Source organism: Caloenas nicobarica, chromosome Z, assembly GCF_036013445.1.
Source record: "Caloenas nicobarica isolate bCalNic1 chromosome Z, bCalNic1.hap1, whole genome shotgun sequence".
In the NCBI taxonomy this organism is placed as follows: domain Eukaryota; kingdom Metazoa; phylum Chordata; class Aves; order Columbiformes; family Columbidae; genus Caloenas; species Caloenas nicobarica.
In genome coordinates, this window is record NC_088284.1 from 49407926 (window position 1) to 49427705 (window position 19780).

General features: G+C 38.8%; 1 protein-coding gene across 2 annotated transcripts; it reads left to right on the top strand.

Annotated features, from left to right (window-relative positions):
• The first annotated feature begins 1803 nt into the window (after positions 1-1803).
• DIRAS2 (DIRAS family GTPase 2) lies at positions 1804-18429 on the top strand. 2 transcript variants are annotated; one of them, XM_065656364.1, is made up of 3 exons: positions 1804-1932; positions 13359-13519; positions 14680-18429. In XM_065656364.1, the coding sequence occupies exon 3, from the start codon at positions 14722-14724 to the stop codon at positions 15319-15321; it is 600 nt and encodes a 199-aa protein (XP_065512436.1). In that variant the 5' UTR covers positions 1804-1932; positions 13359-13519; positions 14680-14721; the 3' UTR covers positions 15322-18429. The 2 variants fall into 2 exon arrangements, with proteins under 2 accessions (XP_065512436.1, XP_065512437.1); XM_065656365.1 differs by lacking the exon at positions 1804-1932 and adding an exon at positions 6589-6652.
• The last annotated feature ends 1351 nt before the right edge of the window (positions 18430-19780 follow it).

A 19780-nucleotide genomic window follows, 5' to 3' on the forward strand; every position in this document is an offset into this window, starting at 1 on the left:
TCTTTACAAGTGAGCAACTGTTTACATCTTAAACTTTTACGGAGAAACTGAAGACTTTCTCATTTTTCCATGCTGTACATGAGCCGTGGACTGAATTTTAACTCAGAAGTTATGCTTTCTGTGCACATGCAGTTTTGTGCTAAATGTGCATTCAAGCTTTAGGCAGCTCATATTTTGCTAACTAAGGAGGTCTCTTGTTCCTTAAATGCCCTCTCTAGATCAGGATGCAACACAGAAACCTAACAATCACGTAGCTTGCCTAAGACTTTTCTTTGTGAAAGAAGCTTGTAAGAGAAATAGTCTCACGAGGCTTTGTGCCCTTGCCCTCTGCTCCTTCCTTTCCACTTGGCAAAACATGAGGCACACTGTTATGTATTTTGGAGCTGCAGAACAGAGGCCCCTGATGCTCCTGAGAGAAGCGCAATTCTTGTGAACAGACCTTGCTCACTCAGCCCCGCTTCAGATCAGCATTCAGAGCAATGCAACCTCCCTGCCGCTTAGAGCAGGAAAATCTTTACTCTGCTCTGCTGCTGCTGGCCTGTGTGCTGCTGGCCTGGGGTTAGGTCTGTGGGATCCCCTGCTGGGACCACATATGAATAATCCATATTTATGATGAGCTGAGGAACACCCAAGGTTTCGGAAGTCTGCCTTGTCTGGCGCCCCTGAACAACCCCACTTAAAGCAGCAGCATTACAGACCATTGCTAGAAGGGTGGGAACTGCCACACTAATTTTCAGCAGAGATAGCAAGAGGAATATGATACAAGTATGATTTACAGTGTATTATAGAGTGGCAATCCACTACTGTGCTTCTGCTCAGACAAATCTCACAGGGATTCAATGGGAGAAAGCCCAGGTAGAAGCTGTAGAACTGGACCTTGTGTCCATTGGTGCAGGTACACATGTGCGATCTGTAAACGAAAGATTTCAGTTCTTTAGACATGTAAGGAAAGAATTACAAGAGGCTATACTGATACTTGTAGTTGAAGTAAATTCAATTTTGGAAAGAATCAGTATTTTGAAAAGATTATGTTCTTAAAAGTCTGAACATTCATCCTGTTGGAATAGGGTTCAAGAACTAAAATTTCCCAGACTTGTAATATAAACTGAATGAGTAAAAGTCCTGGAAAATCATAACTCTAAATCTTATCAGGTACTTCTACTATTTTCAAGGAAAATTAGAGGCATATTCACAATAAGGACACACTCACTGAGAAGTGAAATCTGTTGCCTTTGGAAATTACAGAGAAGCCACACAGTTTGTGACTGCAGAAGCACTTTGCAGACTCTTTGAATAAGTGAGGGCAAATTCTGCACGCACGCTACCATGGGGCACTACCAGTAAAAAGCACAGGCTAAATCCCTGTGTAATAGTATAAACTTTAGAAAGGAATAGGCTTGTTCCATGTTTAGGTGCCGAAAGAAAGGGAGAATTATGAGCACAGATTAATGTAAAGTACAGCTTTAAAAGATAAACTACAGCACATTTGAAGAGCTTGACGAGGAGTTGTAAACATCTACTACATTTGTTGAGAAATCCAGAAAATTACAGCCTATATGCACACGTACATATATATTCCACGGTTACTCAGTAGGTGGCAGCTAAAAGCCTGGATGAGCTCTGCAGACGCCATTTAGGCAGCAGCACCAGCACAGGCTGGAGCCAGTCCACCCGTAAAAGCAGAGAGAAAGAGGCGGCAACCGCGCCGAGAGCAGCGGCAGCCCCTGCGCGGCAGCGGGGGAGGCGGCGGGCGCGGAGCCGCGGAGCGCAGGGCGCGCAGCAGCCGCGCAGGCAGCGGGGAGGCAGCAGCCCGACCCTGAGCAAGGCAGGGACCCCGCGCTGCTGGAGGAAACCCAGGGCAGAGAGGGTCAACAGCTGGCGTGATGACAGGCACAGACTGAAGAGTATTTGGAGCTTTCTGTTCCTGCACAGGTAATTATTTTTTTTTCTTCCCCCCCCCCCCCCATTGCTTTTCTACATCGCCTCGCACGATAAACGTAGCTTTCCAATGAGATTAGATGTCTTTATTTCCTTTGACTAAAATCCATAGTCCTCACTCAGGCAAAATTTCCACCGAAGTCAATAGAGTTTTGTGTGAGTTAAGACTCCAAGATTTGATCTAGGCACATATTTTATGTGAAGAACATGGCATGCTATAAGCTGATGCTGACAAGGAAGACAGAGTCTGGTCATATACATACTGACCAGTTAAACAACATCATTTTTCTTTATCCTGGGATGTTAGTAGTGACTTTATAACCCCTTTTTTTTAAACTATCTTTCATTAAAACTCAATGTGATGAATTTTGCCCTAGTTTATACTGCTGGCATTGCAGTGGTTTAAGAAGAGATCCATTTTTTTAAAATGAAACCTATATTTTAACCTATTTGATGAAAGAATAGAAAAATGTTGAGTGTGAATAAAATAACAGGAGGTGTTGCTTTCTTTGAAACAAATACAACTTCGCAGCATTCCACTGACAGGCAAGCAATATTTTATTTGTTCAGTAGATTGTGCCTCTCTCAATTTAATGTAAGAAAATAAATAATGAAAGGCCATTCTCAAGCATCTGTGAATGACTGAATTCAGATTTGATAATACTTCTTGTCCTGCTATCTTCCCCGTGAAATGTGGGATGCTCTGTATGCTGCGGCACTCAGTCACAGCTGGGTCAGCCCAGAATGGACCAACAAAATTTGATGTATTTTATTTTTAAAGCGTTCTGTGAATGTCTGGTTTTCATGAGTATCTAGTCATACATGAAAACACATATGTCTTTTTCTAAATGCACACATGTATAGATATGTAATGCGTACATCCCCATACCTTTGCATGTAAATGTAGCTGTTTCAACTGATTGCTGTTACCCCTTTCCCAGGATTTGCAAAGTTTACTGTATCTAAAATGCTTGCAGGTCTCACAATTTTTAATTCTGGGTCAGAGGGCTGTTTTGGCTTCCCTTCCCCTTTTAGTTTTCTGTACTGATGGACTTCAGTCATGTTCAGGAGCTGCCCCCCCAGGGTCCGACTGTGCTTACTAAATGCAGTAGTGCCCGATTCTCGCAGAACAGCATCTGTGCCATCATTCAGGGGCTGTGAAATGTGATATCCCTCTGGGTTTCATGCTCCCTCTCATGCTGCATGAAGAGCTGTCCAAATGTGGAACAGGTTCAAATACACGGCTGCAAATCAATGGCCCCTGGAACTGGGGGAATGGTTGTGATGTACGGCTATTTCTCATCATCTCTGGGAAGAGAGAAGAACGAATGGGTATAAATGGGCTGTGAATACATTTAGGCTGGAAGGTTTCAAACAATTAGAGCAGCAAGGTTCTGAAATTACCTCCTTATTGAAGTAACAGAAAGGTCTCTAAATGCTCTTCAGTTGGAACTTGATGGAAGGGATTATGTGAAATGGTTGCCTGCAAAGGCAAAGATTTAGACTTGATAATCCAGAAAGTCTCTTTCAGCACTAAATACCATTCTTGCTTTTCACTGGAAGTTGCCTGCATTAAAACGTCTCTTTGCAAAAGGGTCGGGGTCTCTGGAAACACAGTTTTCTACACATTTCACATAAAAGCCAAATGAAAGCGTATTTCTATTCTAGGTTGTTTACACCAGCAGATACATAAGCCCTGATGGTCATAAGCCTGAATAATATCCTCTTCTCACAGTGCAGAGCAGAGCTCCTTGGAAGATGGAGTTCAGAGGCATGGCTCCTTCTGGCCAAGTTGTCAGGATTATATTGCACTGGCACTGCAGTCTGTGTAGTGTGAACAAAGATAGTGGATAACACATAAACTGATAATGCTCTTCCTGAAGTTTTTACTAGTGTTGTTTCTAGCTTCCTTTGAGGATCACCTGATAACTTTCTGTTGTACTAACCAACATACCTGCCCATGTAAAGGTCCCACCATCACATACGAAAAAGCAAAACACATTCATTGTGACAGTGTGCTCTATTATCTCAAACTTAGCTTATTTTAAAAATCTGCAAGAAACAGTACTCTGGTTCAAAGATGGTCCTGCAAAATGACCACATTCAATTCCATATTCCCTTTTCCTCTTATTCTTTCTCTTTATAACCTGATCCTTGCTTTTTTTTGTTTGTTTGTTTGTTTTGTTTTGTCTTGATTGACATACTGCATTGCATTGCTTTCAATTCACACTGTACCTCAGTAACTATTCTGTCATGTATAATAAGCTGCACTTGAATGTTCCAGCTCCCACACTGCATGTGAATATCAGGCCATTTGTACACTTAAACTGAAACAGTTCACTGTGGGAGATTTGGTTTGGTATGTAAGGCTGATTCCAAATGTTTGTTACTTTCCCCTTAATACTTGGTATTACTAAGTCTAATTGAACAATTATCAGTTTTGCATAGATGAATAAAAAAGGCAATTTTGTAAAAGATGAATACATAATGTTATCAATATTACTTTATCTTTTAAATGTATAACTTCCTTACATGTACTAGGAAAAAAAAATGATTTTTTTTTTACCATTTGTTATTTTTTACTTTCTACTCAAACAAAGGTTTCGAAGTATCAATGTACAGATACATTCACTGCATTCTTATTGTTGCACTAAAACTGAAATATGCATTAAATTATCTTATCTTACTGCTGGAAAGACAGTGGAAAAGGCTAACCAAATGACACTGCAACTATATGTATGAATTGAGACAGAACATACTTTATTTTGGCTTTTTGAGAAAAAAAAGTATTGATTTGTTTTCAATCACAAAATATTGATTACTGTATAATTCTTGAAATGAGTATCAAAGGAAGATGAGAGCAAAATGTCAAATAGGGTGTGTCAAGTCTGTGACAAATGCACTTTTCCACTCACACCGAGGTCAGGAGCACCTCTGCTCAAGCAAATAAATTAGAGTTAAATGTTAGACTTCTGTATCTGTAATGAAAATCAGCCTCTGGTTTCTTTGGCTGTGCAGGGCTGCGTTATGCTATGACAACAAAATGCAGTCACCCTCACGCTGACTGCAGGTAATGGAACCGGTCTTAGTTGGATCTGAGTAAGTGTCAAATGAAGTTGTGACAGCCTTTTAGCATCCTCATTTAAAATCTGTATGTGATAGAGCAGCTATATCAAAAGAGCAAATCTGTTCCTGGGCTGCAGGTGTTTCCTTCCCAAAATGTCCAGTAGTTCTGAATTAAAATTAATGTAAAGTTAAGAAAAGGAGGCTTACCCTCTTTTATTTATTTTTAAAAATTTTATTTATTTTTGTATTTGTTCCTGAAAATCTAGACTGACAGCTTTTATCTATTCTGAAAAAGTTACTAATTTACATAATCAAATATTAGCTACCATGAGTAGCTAAAATATTGCTGTAAACCTAACTAAAAACCATTACAGTTTTCCCAGTTTGTTCATTCAAACATTAAAATGCTACCATGTGTTACTAAGAAAATATTTTTTAAGCTTTTTAATTTGGTCTACTGCTGCTATGAAAAGAAACATGAATTGAGAATAAACTACTCTAAAGACTAAACCTACCTTTTTTACTTCAAAATAAAAAGCACTGAAGTCAAGGGCAGTGATTAGTATGAAATTGCTTTTGTGTTAAAATGTTTTTTTAAAAAAGGCAGTAAGGAAAGTATTCAGTTTTGTGAAAGTCCTGAGATGCAGGTTTTCAAACTGTTTCTTAAAGAAAACACACTTTCAAGTAAAAAGAAAAATCAGTAAAATCTCCCCCCAAATCAACTTGTGATAAATTGTGCATAATAGACAGAAAATAGCTTCTTGTGAACATTTAGAAATTCCTATCAGAAAGCTGTCATTTCTGTATCATTCCCCACTTTAACTGCTGATTTTCAACTCTTCCTGATTTACAGAAAACTTTCGATGGAGGCACAGGCTCCTTACCTGTGCCTGGAAGCATATTGACAATGGGATTGCATTTCTTAGGTAGTTGTTGCGGTCCTGAAACTTGCTGCTCTAACCTATTCACAATTTATTGCCCAACAAACCAATTGTGAAATGTATTATATTGGCTGGTAGGGCTTTTGGAGCACAACAAGGATAGATACTGATATTCTCGGTTTAAACCACGTTGTTTTGAATGAGGTATTGTTATTCAGGCTGTGGAAGAATATGAGAAGTGTTAAGGTGGTCAGGACAGCAATCAAGCTATCCTTTCCAGCCCAGCAAGGAAAATTAAAGACAGGAGTTATATTCATAAGTCAGAAACCCTTAACCTTCAATTCTGCTTCTATAGAAGATGTGCACAAATAGCCTCAAATTAACATTAAGGAATTGAAGACTACAGTGGAAAGACAAAAGAGCCACTGGTCTTTGTACATTTTGTTCTGCTGAATGGAAACCAGTCTTCCATGGATGCATGGTTCTTCTGTGTATGTTCTGCACATGTTCTTCTGTGCACACATTTATATGGAATTAGATTATTGCCTCTGCTGAGATTTTTATCATGGATCTCGCAGTATATTGAGTTTAACATCCAAAGCCTCTAAAGTAAAATGATTATTTTGGAAATTTTCCTCCCTGTGTGTTTTTAGTATTTCTCCATTCAGGAAACTTAAAAGCCACATCTTTTTCTGCAAGAACACAGAATAAAAAGTCACCTATTTTGGCAAGTGGACATCTGGAGAAGCAGAAGTTTGCTACAGCATGTAAGTCATAGCTTATTGCCAAAAAGAGTATTCTGCTATTAAAAAAATAGAAGGGATGAAGGGTCAGACTGAGTCTCTGATGCTGCATTTATATGAATGACAGATTCCAATTAATAACCCTACTGTTCTAGCCAACGGTATCATGTCCTACATATTGAGAGGTGAACATACAACATTGTAAGCTGATCTTTCCATCTTTACTCAGGTAAATTAAATCTACTGAAAACTGAGCCAAAACTACAGTATTTAGTCTGTTAAGCTTGGGAGAAAACCCAAAAAATTCAATCCCATAGGGAGTTGAATACAATGCTGTTATCTTGGCATTTTTATTTTGATGTATGAATTCATGGATACCTAACTAAACATAAGCAAAGGCTTCTGAGTTGATTCTCACTGAGTTTTGACTGTAAGCACTTAAAAGTCTAAGGTACCAGTTTACCAAAAAGCTTGAACAGAAAAATAAATATAAGAGTAGCTCCATTTAAGTCAATGAATTATATAACATGTCTAAAATAAAGCCTGAATTTAAACAGGAAATAAGTAATGAAGTTCTCCTTTTTTAATTTTAAGAGTAGCCAATCCACTAAATAGGAAGTGACAACCAGTAAGACATCTGTCCACCCTGCGTTAACTTAGCATGTCATTGCTTTTTCTGCATGAAAAAAAGATTTTTTCATATAGTAAGCATGTTCAATGATGCTGAATCTTGTTGTATGATAATAGTTCATTATTATATACCTGTTACTCAAGGGTTTAGTTCTGAAAGCTCTTTGACAACAACAGAGCAAATCATTGAAGTGTACTCCTAATTCTGAAGCTCTTTGTTGGATCAGATCCAGCACCTTCTGTGTTATCTGCACATGAACCCTCAGCAGACAAGGCAATCAACAGACCCTTCTGCATCATTAATTCTTCTGTCACCAGTCCTGCCTTCCTCTTCAACAAGCGATGCCACTTTGGTTGAACGTAGTTTCAGAAACCCATGCTACTTACTGCCCCTATAGAAAACTCATCAAATTCTCTGCCTTCTCTGCCCTTTCTTTTTCCAGTTCTTTCTGGCCCAGTGAAACTATTTTTGCCACAATCTCTGATGGCCATGTCACAGCTCAAGAGCTAGTAAAGATTTCCTTATTGTGACAACTATGTATTTGGATTTTTTGTTTTACCAGAGGATCTATTTGATATGATAATTTATAGGGCTTCAAAGAATTTTGAGAAGACATTTTAGGAATGAGATTTTCAACATCCGTGTGATGAAAATATGAAAATTTGCTAAAGCGGAGGACAGCATCTCTGACCACAAGACAGTATAAGGGCTGGATTCTTCCTCCTTTACATACAGATGCTCTTAGAAGGATATTCTGTAAATTCAGCACAAAACTGTGACAAATTATTCTGAAAGACTCCTGTCCTTTCTGTTGCTCTTCTATGTTAGCCCAGAAGTAGGAAGGGAATCTGCAAAACCTCTCAGAGAACCTCTCTGAAAAAAACTTTCCAAAATTTATATCCTGGCTTAATACACACACTGTGTCTGTAGTGTAGCATATGCATTTGTAATGTAGTGAAGAATCTTCCCCGAGATGTAAGAAACACTTTAGACAACATTGAAAATATAGAGCCATTTTTATCTTTCTTTGCTTTTTCTATTCTACATATTTGAAAGTAAACACTACAATCACCTGGGCCAAAGCCCCCCAAAAGCACACACTTTGTTTGCTGCCATTCTGGTCATACAGAGAAGTTTCAGCTTTCTGTTCTTTCTTAGTCCCATCCAGTTTTGTACAGACTGACCCACTACTCTCATCTTGGTTAGAAAATTCTAAATGATGACTTTTCTATGCAAATTCAAACGTCGTAGAGTCTAGCTCCAAAATGGAAACTGTTTCAGTCAAAACAGATTGAATTTGTAGTTTGAATTTGTGCTTCCTACAAATATGTTTAATAATAACATCTGATTGTGTCTCTTACTTATCTCTGGCCAAGGCTTTCCTCAAATATCAATGACACAGACATGAACTGTATTAAAATATTCTTTTTTGTTAACAAAGATGGCAAGAACAACACCTGCATAAAAGCCAGAGCTAACATAAATCAAAAGCGCTGCAGCAATTATGCAGCGAAGTCACAAATTACAACAGCTGCTTATCAAGAAGCAGACTTTCAAAGAACATTTTGTTCAGTATGAGAATAAAAAAAGTGCTTTCCACATGGACTAGAACCTCATGTTGCAAGAAAAAGCAGTTTTAACTGTTATCATTTTGTCTTCAAGTGTGTTCAACTTTCCATTGATTTGAAAAGACCAAAGAAAGGCAAGCAAAGAAGAAGAAAGAAAATGAATGAAAAAGTGAGTCTTGTAGTAAAAGATGAAGACACTGGAAGCAGGAAAATCTCCATTCTTTAAGTTCGTGTTAATTGGCAGATATGGTGAAAATACTCCTCAAGAAATGCCTGTTTATATCATAGTGGGAAAAATTAAAAACTTGCGGAGGTCTCTTCCGTTCTTGTATGTAATCTGTACCTTTTCCACCTTTGATACAGTGAAATGGCCATTGACCTTATAACCATGCTGAAATCTGTCTTATAGCTACATTTGAAGTTATTCTTCACCTTGCACCTTGTATGTTTGCATAGTGGTGTCATCACTGGATAGCCTGATGGACTGTTAATTTAAATCGAAGCAAACTTTCGAAATAAATGCATTGCTTGTACATTATTGGATTTTTGTCATGACAATGACAATACAGAAACATCTCCTTAGACTTAAAAACAATTCAGTGACTGACATGAGGTTATTTTACCTGAGGAAAAAGAGCTTTCAAGAAATTAATACACAGTATCTAACAGTTGCATATCAGACTGACATCTCAGTACGACATCATAAAACCTCAAGAACTGGATCAGTTAAGATGCAATCAAAGCCTCTGACTCCAGACAGAAAAGGTGATATCAGTTTGTTTTATAAAATGAGTGTTACCCTAAAAGATACCGTCTAGCTAAACAATTTCAAAGTAAGTTGCAATCTGTGACATTTCATGGAAGTCTAGCAATTCAAACATAATGAAAATCTTTTGCAACAAAACCAAAACTGTGGAAATACTGGACAGTAAGCAATTTTTTGCATACTTGTTTTCAACTGAACTGAAAGAGTTCACCAGCTGTGAGATTCTACTCTCATGTTACTCAGAGTATGTATTCAAGTAGATTAATTTTCAGAAGTTATTTTTCTGCCTCCCTATACCTTTTGCCTGGTAGGTATTGCGTATGTTCTTCATGGATTAAATACAAACATAAGAGGCAAGTCATAAATACAATTGGCTGAAAAGTTATACCATAAAAAATTACTAAAAATAGGAGATAACCATGGAGATCCAGTGGCTAACTACAGGATCAGTGACATTGATTTAGTAAATGCTAACACACCCACATGTAATTACTTACCCAAAGAACATTAAGAGTTTGAACTACCAAGTGCATAGTCTGTAATGTGGAGTACTTCATTTAAACATTTTAAAATGCATATTTTTCTTATAGCTATATAACAAAATGACTGACTTAATATCAAAATGACTCAGTCCTTAAACTGTACCCTCCTGTAAGAACAACTCTTCAGTTCTTTTACCTGGCATGTCAGAAACAGCCGGAGGACAAACACAGACCAGCACAAAGGTTTGTAGTTGAGTTTGAACTCGAGGCAGCTTTTTGTCCCAGTCAGCTGCCTGTCAAGCTCACCTGCAGCAGCTGAGCTAGAGCAACTCAAGCCTTGGGCATCTGCAGAAAAGAGAGCTAAGTCAGCAGAGGTGTATGGAGGCTCACTAATTTGCTGAACTTTACAACCAAGCAATTAAAAAACAAAGGATATAGATGTGTGTTGTGAAAAGTGCTTTGCCTTTTTAAGTGAGGATAGTTTTGTTAAACGGTCATTTCGGAGGACAACAGTAAATTTTGACTGGTGTAGCTTATGAAAGCAGCAAAGGCAGGAAATGAAGTCTTATTACATATAAACTCCAGAATAACTTAGTTCTAAAGTGTAAAAGGCAACTGCTGTTTTCTACGTGCAGATTATGTAACAGACAGGTTCTCACAGTATGAATCAGAGAGGATATTGTATTATACATCTGAAAAGTCAAACTTCTTTCAAGTTATTTTTTCCATACCCACATTAGACAGAATATTGAAAGCTCACGAAACAATGTTGTATTTTATTTTGCCTTCTTGTGTGTTTTACTTAACATATTTTAAGAAAATGAAAAATCAATACACTAATAGGGTGGTATGAAAAGCATTAACAAATGCATGGAGTTTAACAAGGGCAAGTGCTGTATTCAGCACCTGGGACATGGCAACCCTGGCTGTACATACAGACTGGGGGACGAGGTGCTGGAGAGCAGCTCTGCAGAGAGGGATCTGGGGGTTCTGGTTGATGGCAAGTTGAGAGGAAGCCGTATGAGGAGCAGCTAAAGTCACTGGGTTTGTTCAGCCTGGAGAAGAGGAGACTGAGGGGAGACCTCATGGGGCTCCAGCTTCCTCACAAGGGCAGGAGGAGGGGCAGGCGCTGAGCTCTTCTCTCTGGTGACAAACGACAGAACCCGAGGGAATGGCAGGAAGGTGTGCCAGGGGAGGTTTAGGTTGGACATTAGGAAAAGGTTCTTCCCCCAGAGGGTGGTGGAGCACTGGAACAGGCTCCCCTGGGAGGTGTCACGGCCACAAGCCTGACAGTGTTCAAGAGGAGACTGGACAAGGCCTCAGACACATGGTGTGACCTGTGGGGTTGTCCTGTGCAGGGACAGGAGGTGGACTCGATGATCCTTGTGGGTCTCCTCCAACTCAGGACATTCTATGATTCTCTGAAATGCGCAATTGGGTGCAAGTACCCCACAGTCACACAGAATGATTTTCACTGTGGGAGAATCTCTGACAAGTTCCATGCAGAAAATACAACCACATTAAAAAATGGTTTAGGGAAGCCTTTCTCCAGTGTGATCAAAAAGCCTTTTATGAGCTTTTTGTTTTATTTGCTCTCAGCTCCTGAACAGAACAAAAATAAAACAATCTGTATTGTTTATCTTGGTAAAACTGAGGATCTTTCAGACTAACAGACCTGCATGTGAGACAGAATAAACCACAACTAAGATGCTCCACCCCCGCAGCAGCGCAGGCTGGGGGCAGCTCTGTGGGGAAGGCCGTGGGGCCGCGCTGGGCAGCGCGCTGGGCACGGCCAGCAGTGGCCCTGGCTGCACTGAAGGGCCCGCGTGTCCCGGGCTGTACGAACAGCAGCACGGCCCGTCGGGTGAGCGAGGTGATAATCCCCCTCTGCTCAGCACTCGTGAGACAACAGCTCTGTGGTTTCTCTGGTTCTGCCACCCCCAGCGGAGAAAACACATCGATAAACTGGAGCAGGTTCAGAGGAGGGCACGGAGGTGTCCGGGGCTGCAGCACCGTCCTGCCCTGCAGGCGGAGGGACCGCGGCTGGTTCAGCCTGGAGGAGGCACAGTTCGGAGAACACCAAACAGCAGTCCCCCAAAACCTACAGGAGAGCTATGGAGAAGATGAAGTCAATCTCTTCACAACAATGGATGGTGGGAAGAGGAGGGGCAGCAGGTATGAGTTGAAACACAAGTATTTCAGGCTAGATATAAGGGGAAAATCACACTGAGGGTAATTTAGCAGAGGACGAGGTTGCCAAGAGAGGCTGTGGGAAATGTTGGAGGTTTTCAAAGGTGGACAGGACAGAACAACCTTGTCTGGTCTCATGGCTGACCCAGAGACCTCTGGTCCCTTCCAGCCTGAATTATCCTGTGATTCTATAGTCATTTCTAAAGACAGTCTGCAAAATCTCTCTAAACAATAGGTATGCTCTTCTTACCACTGTGAAGTTTTCCTATTGTCTAATGTGAATCTCTTCTACAATGCAAACCCATTAATTCCATTTTTTTCCACTACAGATGTACATTCTCCCTCTTTGCAAAAACTTACTATGTATTTGAAGACTGTCACCATGCCATTTCAGATTCCCTTAGAAGGTTTTGGGTGTTTAATACTTCATGATATTAAGTGCCGCATTTGAATTTGTTCTAACTTCTGGGTAACCACGTGTGCCAGTTTTCTTGGAGACTTCTGAGTATGCTTGAAGCATGAAGTTTCATGTAGCAGGAGTACACCCAGCTAACTTTTAAAATTCTATTTCTCTACTCCATATTTCATTGATTTTCATAGCAAAAATTTTCTTTTTTTCTCACCATCCCATAGTTCCTAGGCTTTGTATTATCTCTGCAGTGCTTAAACTGCTTCTGAGATGAAATAGTAATGTTTTTCTCTCTTTTTGCTCACAAAAATTATTAAACTATAATTCGTATGGTAGCTCATTCTGTGCAGTCACCCATGACTCTAAGCTCAATGACTCTTCTGAATGTGTGTTTACAGCTTTTAGCTACAGGTTTATTCTCAGTAGAACAGCGACCTGCTGTCTTCCTCTGCTCTCATTTCTTGCTTGCTACTTTGTTTTGTTTGTTCTCTCAACAGCATGAGCTGCTTGCTCATTTTCCTTGTTCCTCAGAGGGTTTTCCCTCTTATATAAACAAATATAGCAGTGTTTCCTGAGACTACTCTTCTTTCCATTCCATGAATTCTGCTGTCAGAGAGAAACAAGTTTGCTTCAGTGCCTCAGGATGAATGCTCTTATTTATCAGTCTTTCCTATCTTTAAACAGGTCTCTGAGAGTGACAGTAGCTGCAGCATAGAAGAGATGGAAGGGATGAAGCTGCCTTCTGCCTGAAGCCAGGCTGGGCAGGCAGAGCTGCGATAGCTCTCCACTTTGCCTCAGGATCAGAACACCCAGTTGCACTGCTTATTCTGCCTACAGTGTGGCAGGTGAGGAATACAAGTCCTTCATCTATTTACATTATGTAAAGGCAGATGTTTTCACCTTACTTGGACATTAGAATTGGGACAGAAAAGAATGCCCTGGACAAGAAGGAGAACGGAATCAGGGTATGCTTGAACAGCAAAATGAAGACACTAGCGCAGCATAGGTAGCCATAGCTTTAATCTAACTGTCATGGGCAGCAGCAGCATCAAAGATCCAGAAGCACAAAATTCAGTGTGGGCTGGTAGCTGAGATAAGGTCAAGGGGGTTCGACTCACTTCTGTGCCTCTACATCACTCCTATTCTCCCCATGCTAGACAGGCAAAGGGTAACTTAAGATCCTACCCCACAATATAAGCTGCTTAAAAATGTTGTGAACGTGCCTATGCAACTTTTCTGATAAGTGTAGCATTTCTCCAGTCAAATATCTTCTGCTGTGAAATAAGGATTAGAATGAAAAGCCAAACTGAAATGAACAGTCTCAGTTTACCAAAAGATACTCTTTGACCTGAAATGCAAGTGGAAAAACACATTGAAGTGAAGCACACTTTCCCAACAAGTTAGAAATAAAGCATACTTGGTGGTTTGTTTGGTTGGTTGTGTTTGTTTTTGGTTTTGTTTTGTTTTCATTTTTTTTTCTGAGTAAGCTACAAATATGTCTCAGATGTCGCACAGGAGTGTTGGCCAGTTGTAGTGGAGACAAATTCCCTAACTACTGAAGAGACAGCCTGTTTAGAGCATTTGACTGTCATACATGGGTAAACTGGTGTCTTTCAACCATGATTTGAGAAGACTTGTTTTAGAGACAGAAGAGTAATCAGTTTCTACAATTTGTTCAGGCCTTGGCCTTGCTGAAATACCATTTCCCAGATGCAGAGTTTATTTCTGCGGATATTAGCCCAGTAGGAAGAATACTGAAAGTCACAATGTTAATTTAAAATAAGTCATGAAGTGATGAAGATGGTCTTTTGTTACCAGTTCAGGCTGGATTGCAAATCCTAAATTTACTACTGAAATAAATGATTCTGTAACTTACTGCATGTCTTCTTAAATTATTACAACTGGCATGCCATCACTTACATCACATTCATTTCTCTTACTGGGAAAGATATCAGAAAGTGCACTCCCCACATATACCTGTATTAATGTCTGTCTTCTTTCCTAGATCTTTCCTGCTAGCTGAGCAACACACACACACAAGAGAAACATGCCTGAGCAAAGCAATGATTACAGGGTTGTTGTGTTTGGAGCAGGAGGAGTGGGAAAAAGTTCTTTGGTCTTGAGATTTGTGAAGGGCACTTTCAGAGAGAGCTACATCCCTACCATCGAAGACACCTATCGGCAGGTGATCAGCTGTGATAAGAGCATATGCACTTTGCAAATAACTGACACTACAGGGAGCCATCAATTTCCAGCCATGCAACGTCTTTCTATTTCTAAAGGACATGCTTTCATTTTGGTTTACTCTATCACCAGCCGACAGTCCTTGGAGGAACTCAAACCAATCTATGAACAAATATGTCAGATTAAAGGAGACGTAGAAAGCATTCCGATAATGCTGGTGGGGAACAAAAATGATGAGAACCAAAATCGAGAGGTGGACAGCAGTGAAGGAGAAGCCATGGCTAAGAAGTGGAAATGTGCCTTCATGGAGACCTCTGCCAAGCTGAACCACAACGTGAAAGAATTATTCCAAGAATTACTAAACCTGGAGAAACGCAGGACTGTGAGTTTACAAATTGATGGCAAAAAAAGCAAGCAGCAGAAAAGGAAAGAGAAGCTGAAAGGCAAATGTGTGGTGATGTGAAATCGCTCTGTCAGAAGTCAGTTATATAGTCTCACCTCTCTGACAACAACTATGTAAAACCTATAGACAGCAAACAACACATGACACCCTATTTATCAGTATCTGTCTTAAAAGAAATATTTGGAATTTGAAAAAATGAGTTACTGTGATTACTACGAAAAAAAACAACAATTAAAAAGTAATGTACTCTAGCTATCAGTGAAGAAAATCAGGAAGTAAAAGATAGTCCAGGATATCTAACTTTTGTAATTTACAGAAGAAAAGAAATTTCATCCTTAGCATAATGTGAAAGATTTGGAAAGTGAACTTCATATTATTTATGTTTGCATATAACTACAAGAAGAATGTCTAATGTCAGAAAACAAACAAACAAACAAACAAATGGCTGTGGAGGAACCTAGAAGGTATAAATGCATGCTGGGTGGCATTCATCACATCCTTTGAGAATGCTGTGGAAAAACAAATCTCTGCAATTTTCGTAACTGACTGTTGGGGCAGTGCAGACAAGGTAGCCTCGGGTATGCCAAATAAACAAACTATTTCACACTAAAAGAAGTGTGGGGATAGCACAGTTAAAAGGAACAGATATTCTCTTTACCCTCCCGCATGAGATTTCTTTCTAGTGTCATGCAGTGTTTGAGCCATGGATGAAGAAAAGCCATCTCCTGTAGGAGACATGGAGATCATCTCCTTTTCTGGACCCATTGCTTCAAGAATGACTTGTGCTTCTGTCCCCAGTATATTTCAGAAGAGGAGATATATGCCTGTGGACAATATCAGATTTTATAAAAACAGTGCACCTATACAAACAGAAATCTTCTGCAGGGAGGACTGACTGGGGAGTCCCCTACAAAAGCCTTTATGGAAAATATGCTGTTGATGGTTAAATGGACACACAGTGTGATTAGTGAATGAATATCTATTAGTCTATTGAACTGGTGGTACTCTTGGAGATGGGTCAGTGTAGTATACAAAGTTTTCATTAAAATTTCCACATGAGCTGAGTGAAACTTCTTTACTGTATTCCAATTAGAATGGTTTTGCATTCATGCCCTACTAGTTGTCTTGCCTTTGTATTGTCTGAATAATTTTATATTTCCATTTAAACTCATAATTTGAACTGCTGTGACTATTTATAGAAGCAAATCTTACATCTGGAGTTAGGGCCCACAAGAGTCTCCAAGAAAAGATTTGCTGAGATAAGTCCTACAGGATTTGGGGTATTATAACAAGAGTTGTAGTCAGTACTGTGTTATAATGCAATATAAAGTTCAGAATAGAAAAAAAAAACTGTTTCAAAACACTCTGTCAGGGGAAACTGCTCTTCTCAAAATCTTTGGAAGGAGAAAATGCACAAAATGCGAGCTTTTCTGGATGTCTCTACAAAGCTTTCAAAAACCCTAATATGAATGAGTAAAGTATGTATGCTACTAATAACAAAGACCATCTAAGATAAAAGAAGCACATACATTTTTTTAAAGGACACATCAAAATTGTATAAGCTACACTTTGCACCTTAGGAACTGCTTTGAAATAATAAAAGCAAACCCACATGCTTTTGGTTAATATTTATGTCAAAATCATAGTACAGGAAAATGCAGTCAAGTACTAGTATTATTAGTATGCATGCTGTTGCATTAGGAGCTGTTCAAATGCTGTATTTGCATTAAAAATTGTTACCTTGTTCCTTTCAGAATTATTGCTTGCTTTCCTTTCAACTTTCAAACAAAAGTGCAGACATTTCACAGGTAGAGTGATAGTATACATTTCTTTGAGCAAGAATTGCTACTAGCAGTTTCTAGAAAGGAGCACAACTTTTGTCATTAATTCAGAAGAAATTCTGGAACCATTAAAATCAAGCATAAAACTCCTACTGATTTCAAAGAAGACAGGACTTTGTGTGTTTACTTTATTACATTAGAGGATAAAATTAGAGAAATAATGAAAAAAGCCCTAAGGCTCTTCCTTAACAATAAATTACATGACGCTTTTTCTCCATAAATCTCAAAGCACTTTACAAAAAGGACATCATCATTATCTCAACTTCTCAGGTGGTGAAACTGAGGCATGAAGAGAGGAAGCAACTGCACAGAGGCTCCCCAGCAGGCCCAAGAATAGAAGCATATCTCCTCAGTCCCAGGCCAGTGCTCTCTCTGCGTTTGGTCCGACTGTCTCTTCACGTTCTTAAATCATTTCTAAAGTGCATAAAAAAACTTGGTACGGATTATACAGCTAAGTGTGTCTTTTTCTTGTTGGTCTGTCAATAGATCAAACAGTATTTCCAGATCAGGGACGCAAAACATTTGGAAGTACCACATTTAGTAAGACTTTTATAAATGTTTATACATCTACTATGTTTGTAAGCAAATGACTGATGATACTCATCTTCGCAGCACTGGATTCCACTAACGAAACTGGAAAACCAAAAGAATGATGACACCTAAGGGGCGATGGGTCACTTACAGAGGTCTGCAGTGCAGAGGTCTCCCACTGGTACCAAAAGTCATCGTGCATGGCACGTCCCTCAGCAGCCAGCATGGAATAATGATAGAAACTCAAAGAAAAAAGGCCATAGACTAAGGTCCTTTTAACATTATTACTTTAACTGAAGGAACTATTTACATAGTAAAGAATCTTGCAGAAGTAAAATATTGGGGATCTGAATTACTCAAAAGCTTATGACTGCAAGACTATTACAGGCTGAAATTTGGCCTGGGACTTTTTTTGAATGTGCCTCATAGCAAGAAAAGAGTAATTGTATGGGAAAGGTGGAAATCAAACTAGTAGCTGCCAGTTGTTCGGCTTGAGGACCATTTCCTTTAATTCCCAGTTGATTCCTCACCTGCTACGTAATAAGCCATGAATTATTTCATGGACTTGCATGTATCTAAGCAAGGCCAGTACAGAAGCAATATTACTTATGGACCACAGACTCAAAAGAGAACATATTTTATAACCTTGCATTGTCATCCTAGTTTATACTACTAGATTTTACGTATCTTACATACTCGTGAGCTGGTTTAAAGCATTTGTGTTGCTCTGTTACAATTATGTGGGGATTTTTTGTTTGTTTTTGTTTTTGTTTTGTTTTATTTTGTTCTCTTTTTTAATACAGGGGATAAAATGTAAGGTAAATAAAGAAAATACACAGCTTTATTACATTTTGTCTTTTGTTTGGGAATGTGATATCGGTATAATGAACTCTTTAAATGTACAAAAAAATATGACGTATTTAAAACATGTAAGATCTACAGTACATTTTAGCAGCCAAAAAACATGATCTAGACAAAATGACTCTTTACAACGCATGACTTTTGTATGTATGTATGAAATATTAAGATATGTAGTTGTCATGAAAATGTGTTGTTGCAATTTCATTAGCAAATATTTTATTCAAAAACTCTGGATATGAAGTCATTTGTGCCTACAGGTTTCTATGTTTCTGGTGAAGTCCTGAACATACAAAATAAAGTTTTAAATGGACACAACTTTGGAAGAAGCCTTGTTGGTTCCTGCACTGTGTTTGTTTCAAAAGTATATTAAGTATGTATTTTATGTATTTTTTAAAGTTGTAAAGGCAATTCTCTAAATGGAAATAGATTCTTACAAGTTAGACAATGTCCTAAAGTCTTCAGCTGTGCAAATCAGACTCCTGAAAAGTCCTGATAGACTTGGAGCAGTGTTATCTTATCTAACATTTACCTTTATTTTGTTATACTGTAGCAAACACATATGTTTTCAAAGCAGTCTGCCTTCATAAACCACAGATTATCAGTGGGTTTTTCTTTTGGCTATGAAAAAGCACAATAGTTCTGGAAGCTAGTCTATATTTTATAATTTTCTTTAAAATAATGACAGATAGAACTTGATGCTTGTGCAAAATTCAAACTTACTAAATGGATGCTGCTATTCCTCCTCATTTCTACCAAATTCCTGACATTTTTGCAAAATTTCCTATTGCTGCATATTATATTACCACTTGTTGCAAAACCTGTCAAACGTAACAGTTTAACACTTCCTGCAGTTCAGAAGATGTGGTAACAGTTGTTCAGTTAAATAATCATTTCTGTATATAAGCAATAATACATACTGAGAGAGAGGGATAAACAAACAAGCTTGGATACTTAGACACATTGGTAGGCATTTGAACCAGTGATGAAATATTGAGTATTGAACATAAACTCCATACCACTGTGAAGTAATTGGACATGGCAGTCCCCAAAGCTTTTTATTTTGAGTAAAAGACACCCCAGAACTCCTAATAATTCCTGTTCTTAATTTTTTGTTTCTTCTAATACACCAACATTTATTATGTTTGGTCCTGATTCTAACACAGCCTACTGTGGAACTGTGGATGTGCCAAATCAGTGTCCTGCGGTTTGCACAACATAGTCAGTAATTGTTTTGTAGATGTTTGCCTTATCATATTCCACAGAAACACCACAAGCATTACAAAATT

Bases quoted from the DNA above. Each gene is read 5' to 3' on its own strand.
- DIRAS2 (XM_065656364.1), top strand. From the start codon at position 14,722: ATGCCTGAGCAAAGCAATGATTACAGGGTTGTTGTGTTTGGAGCAGGA.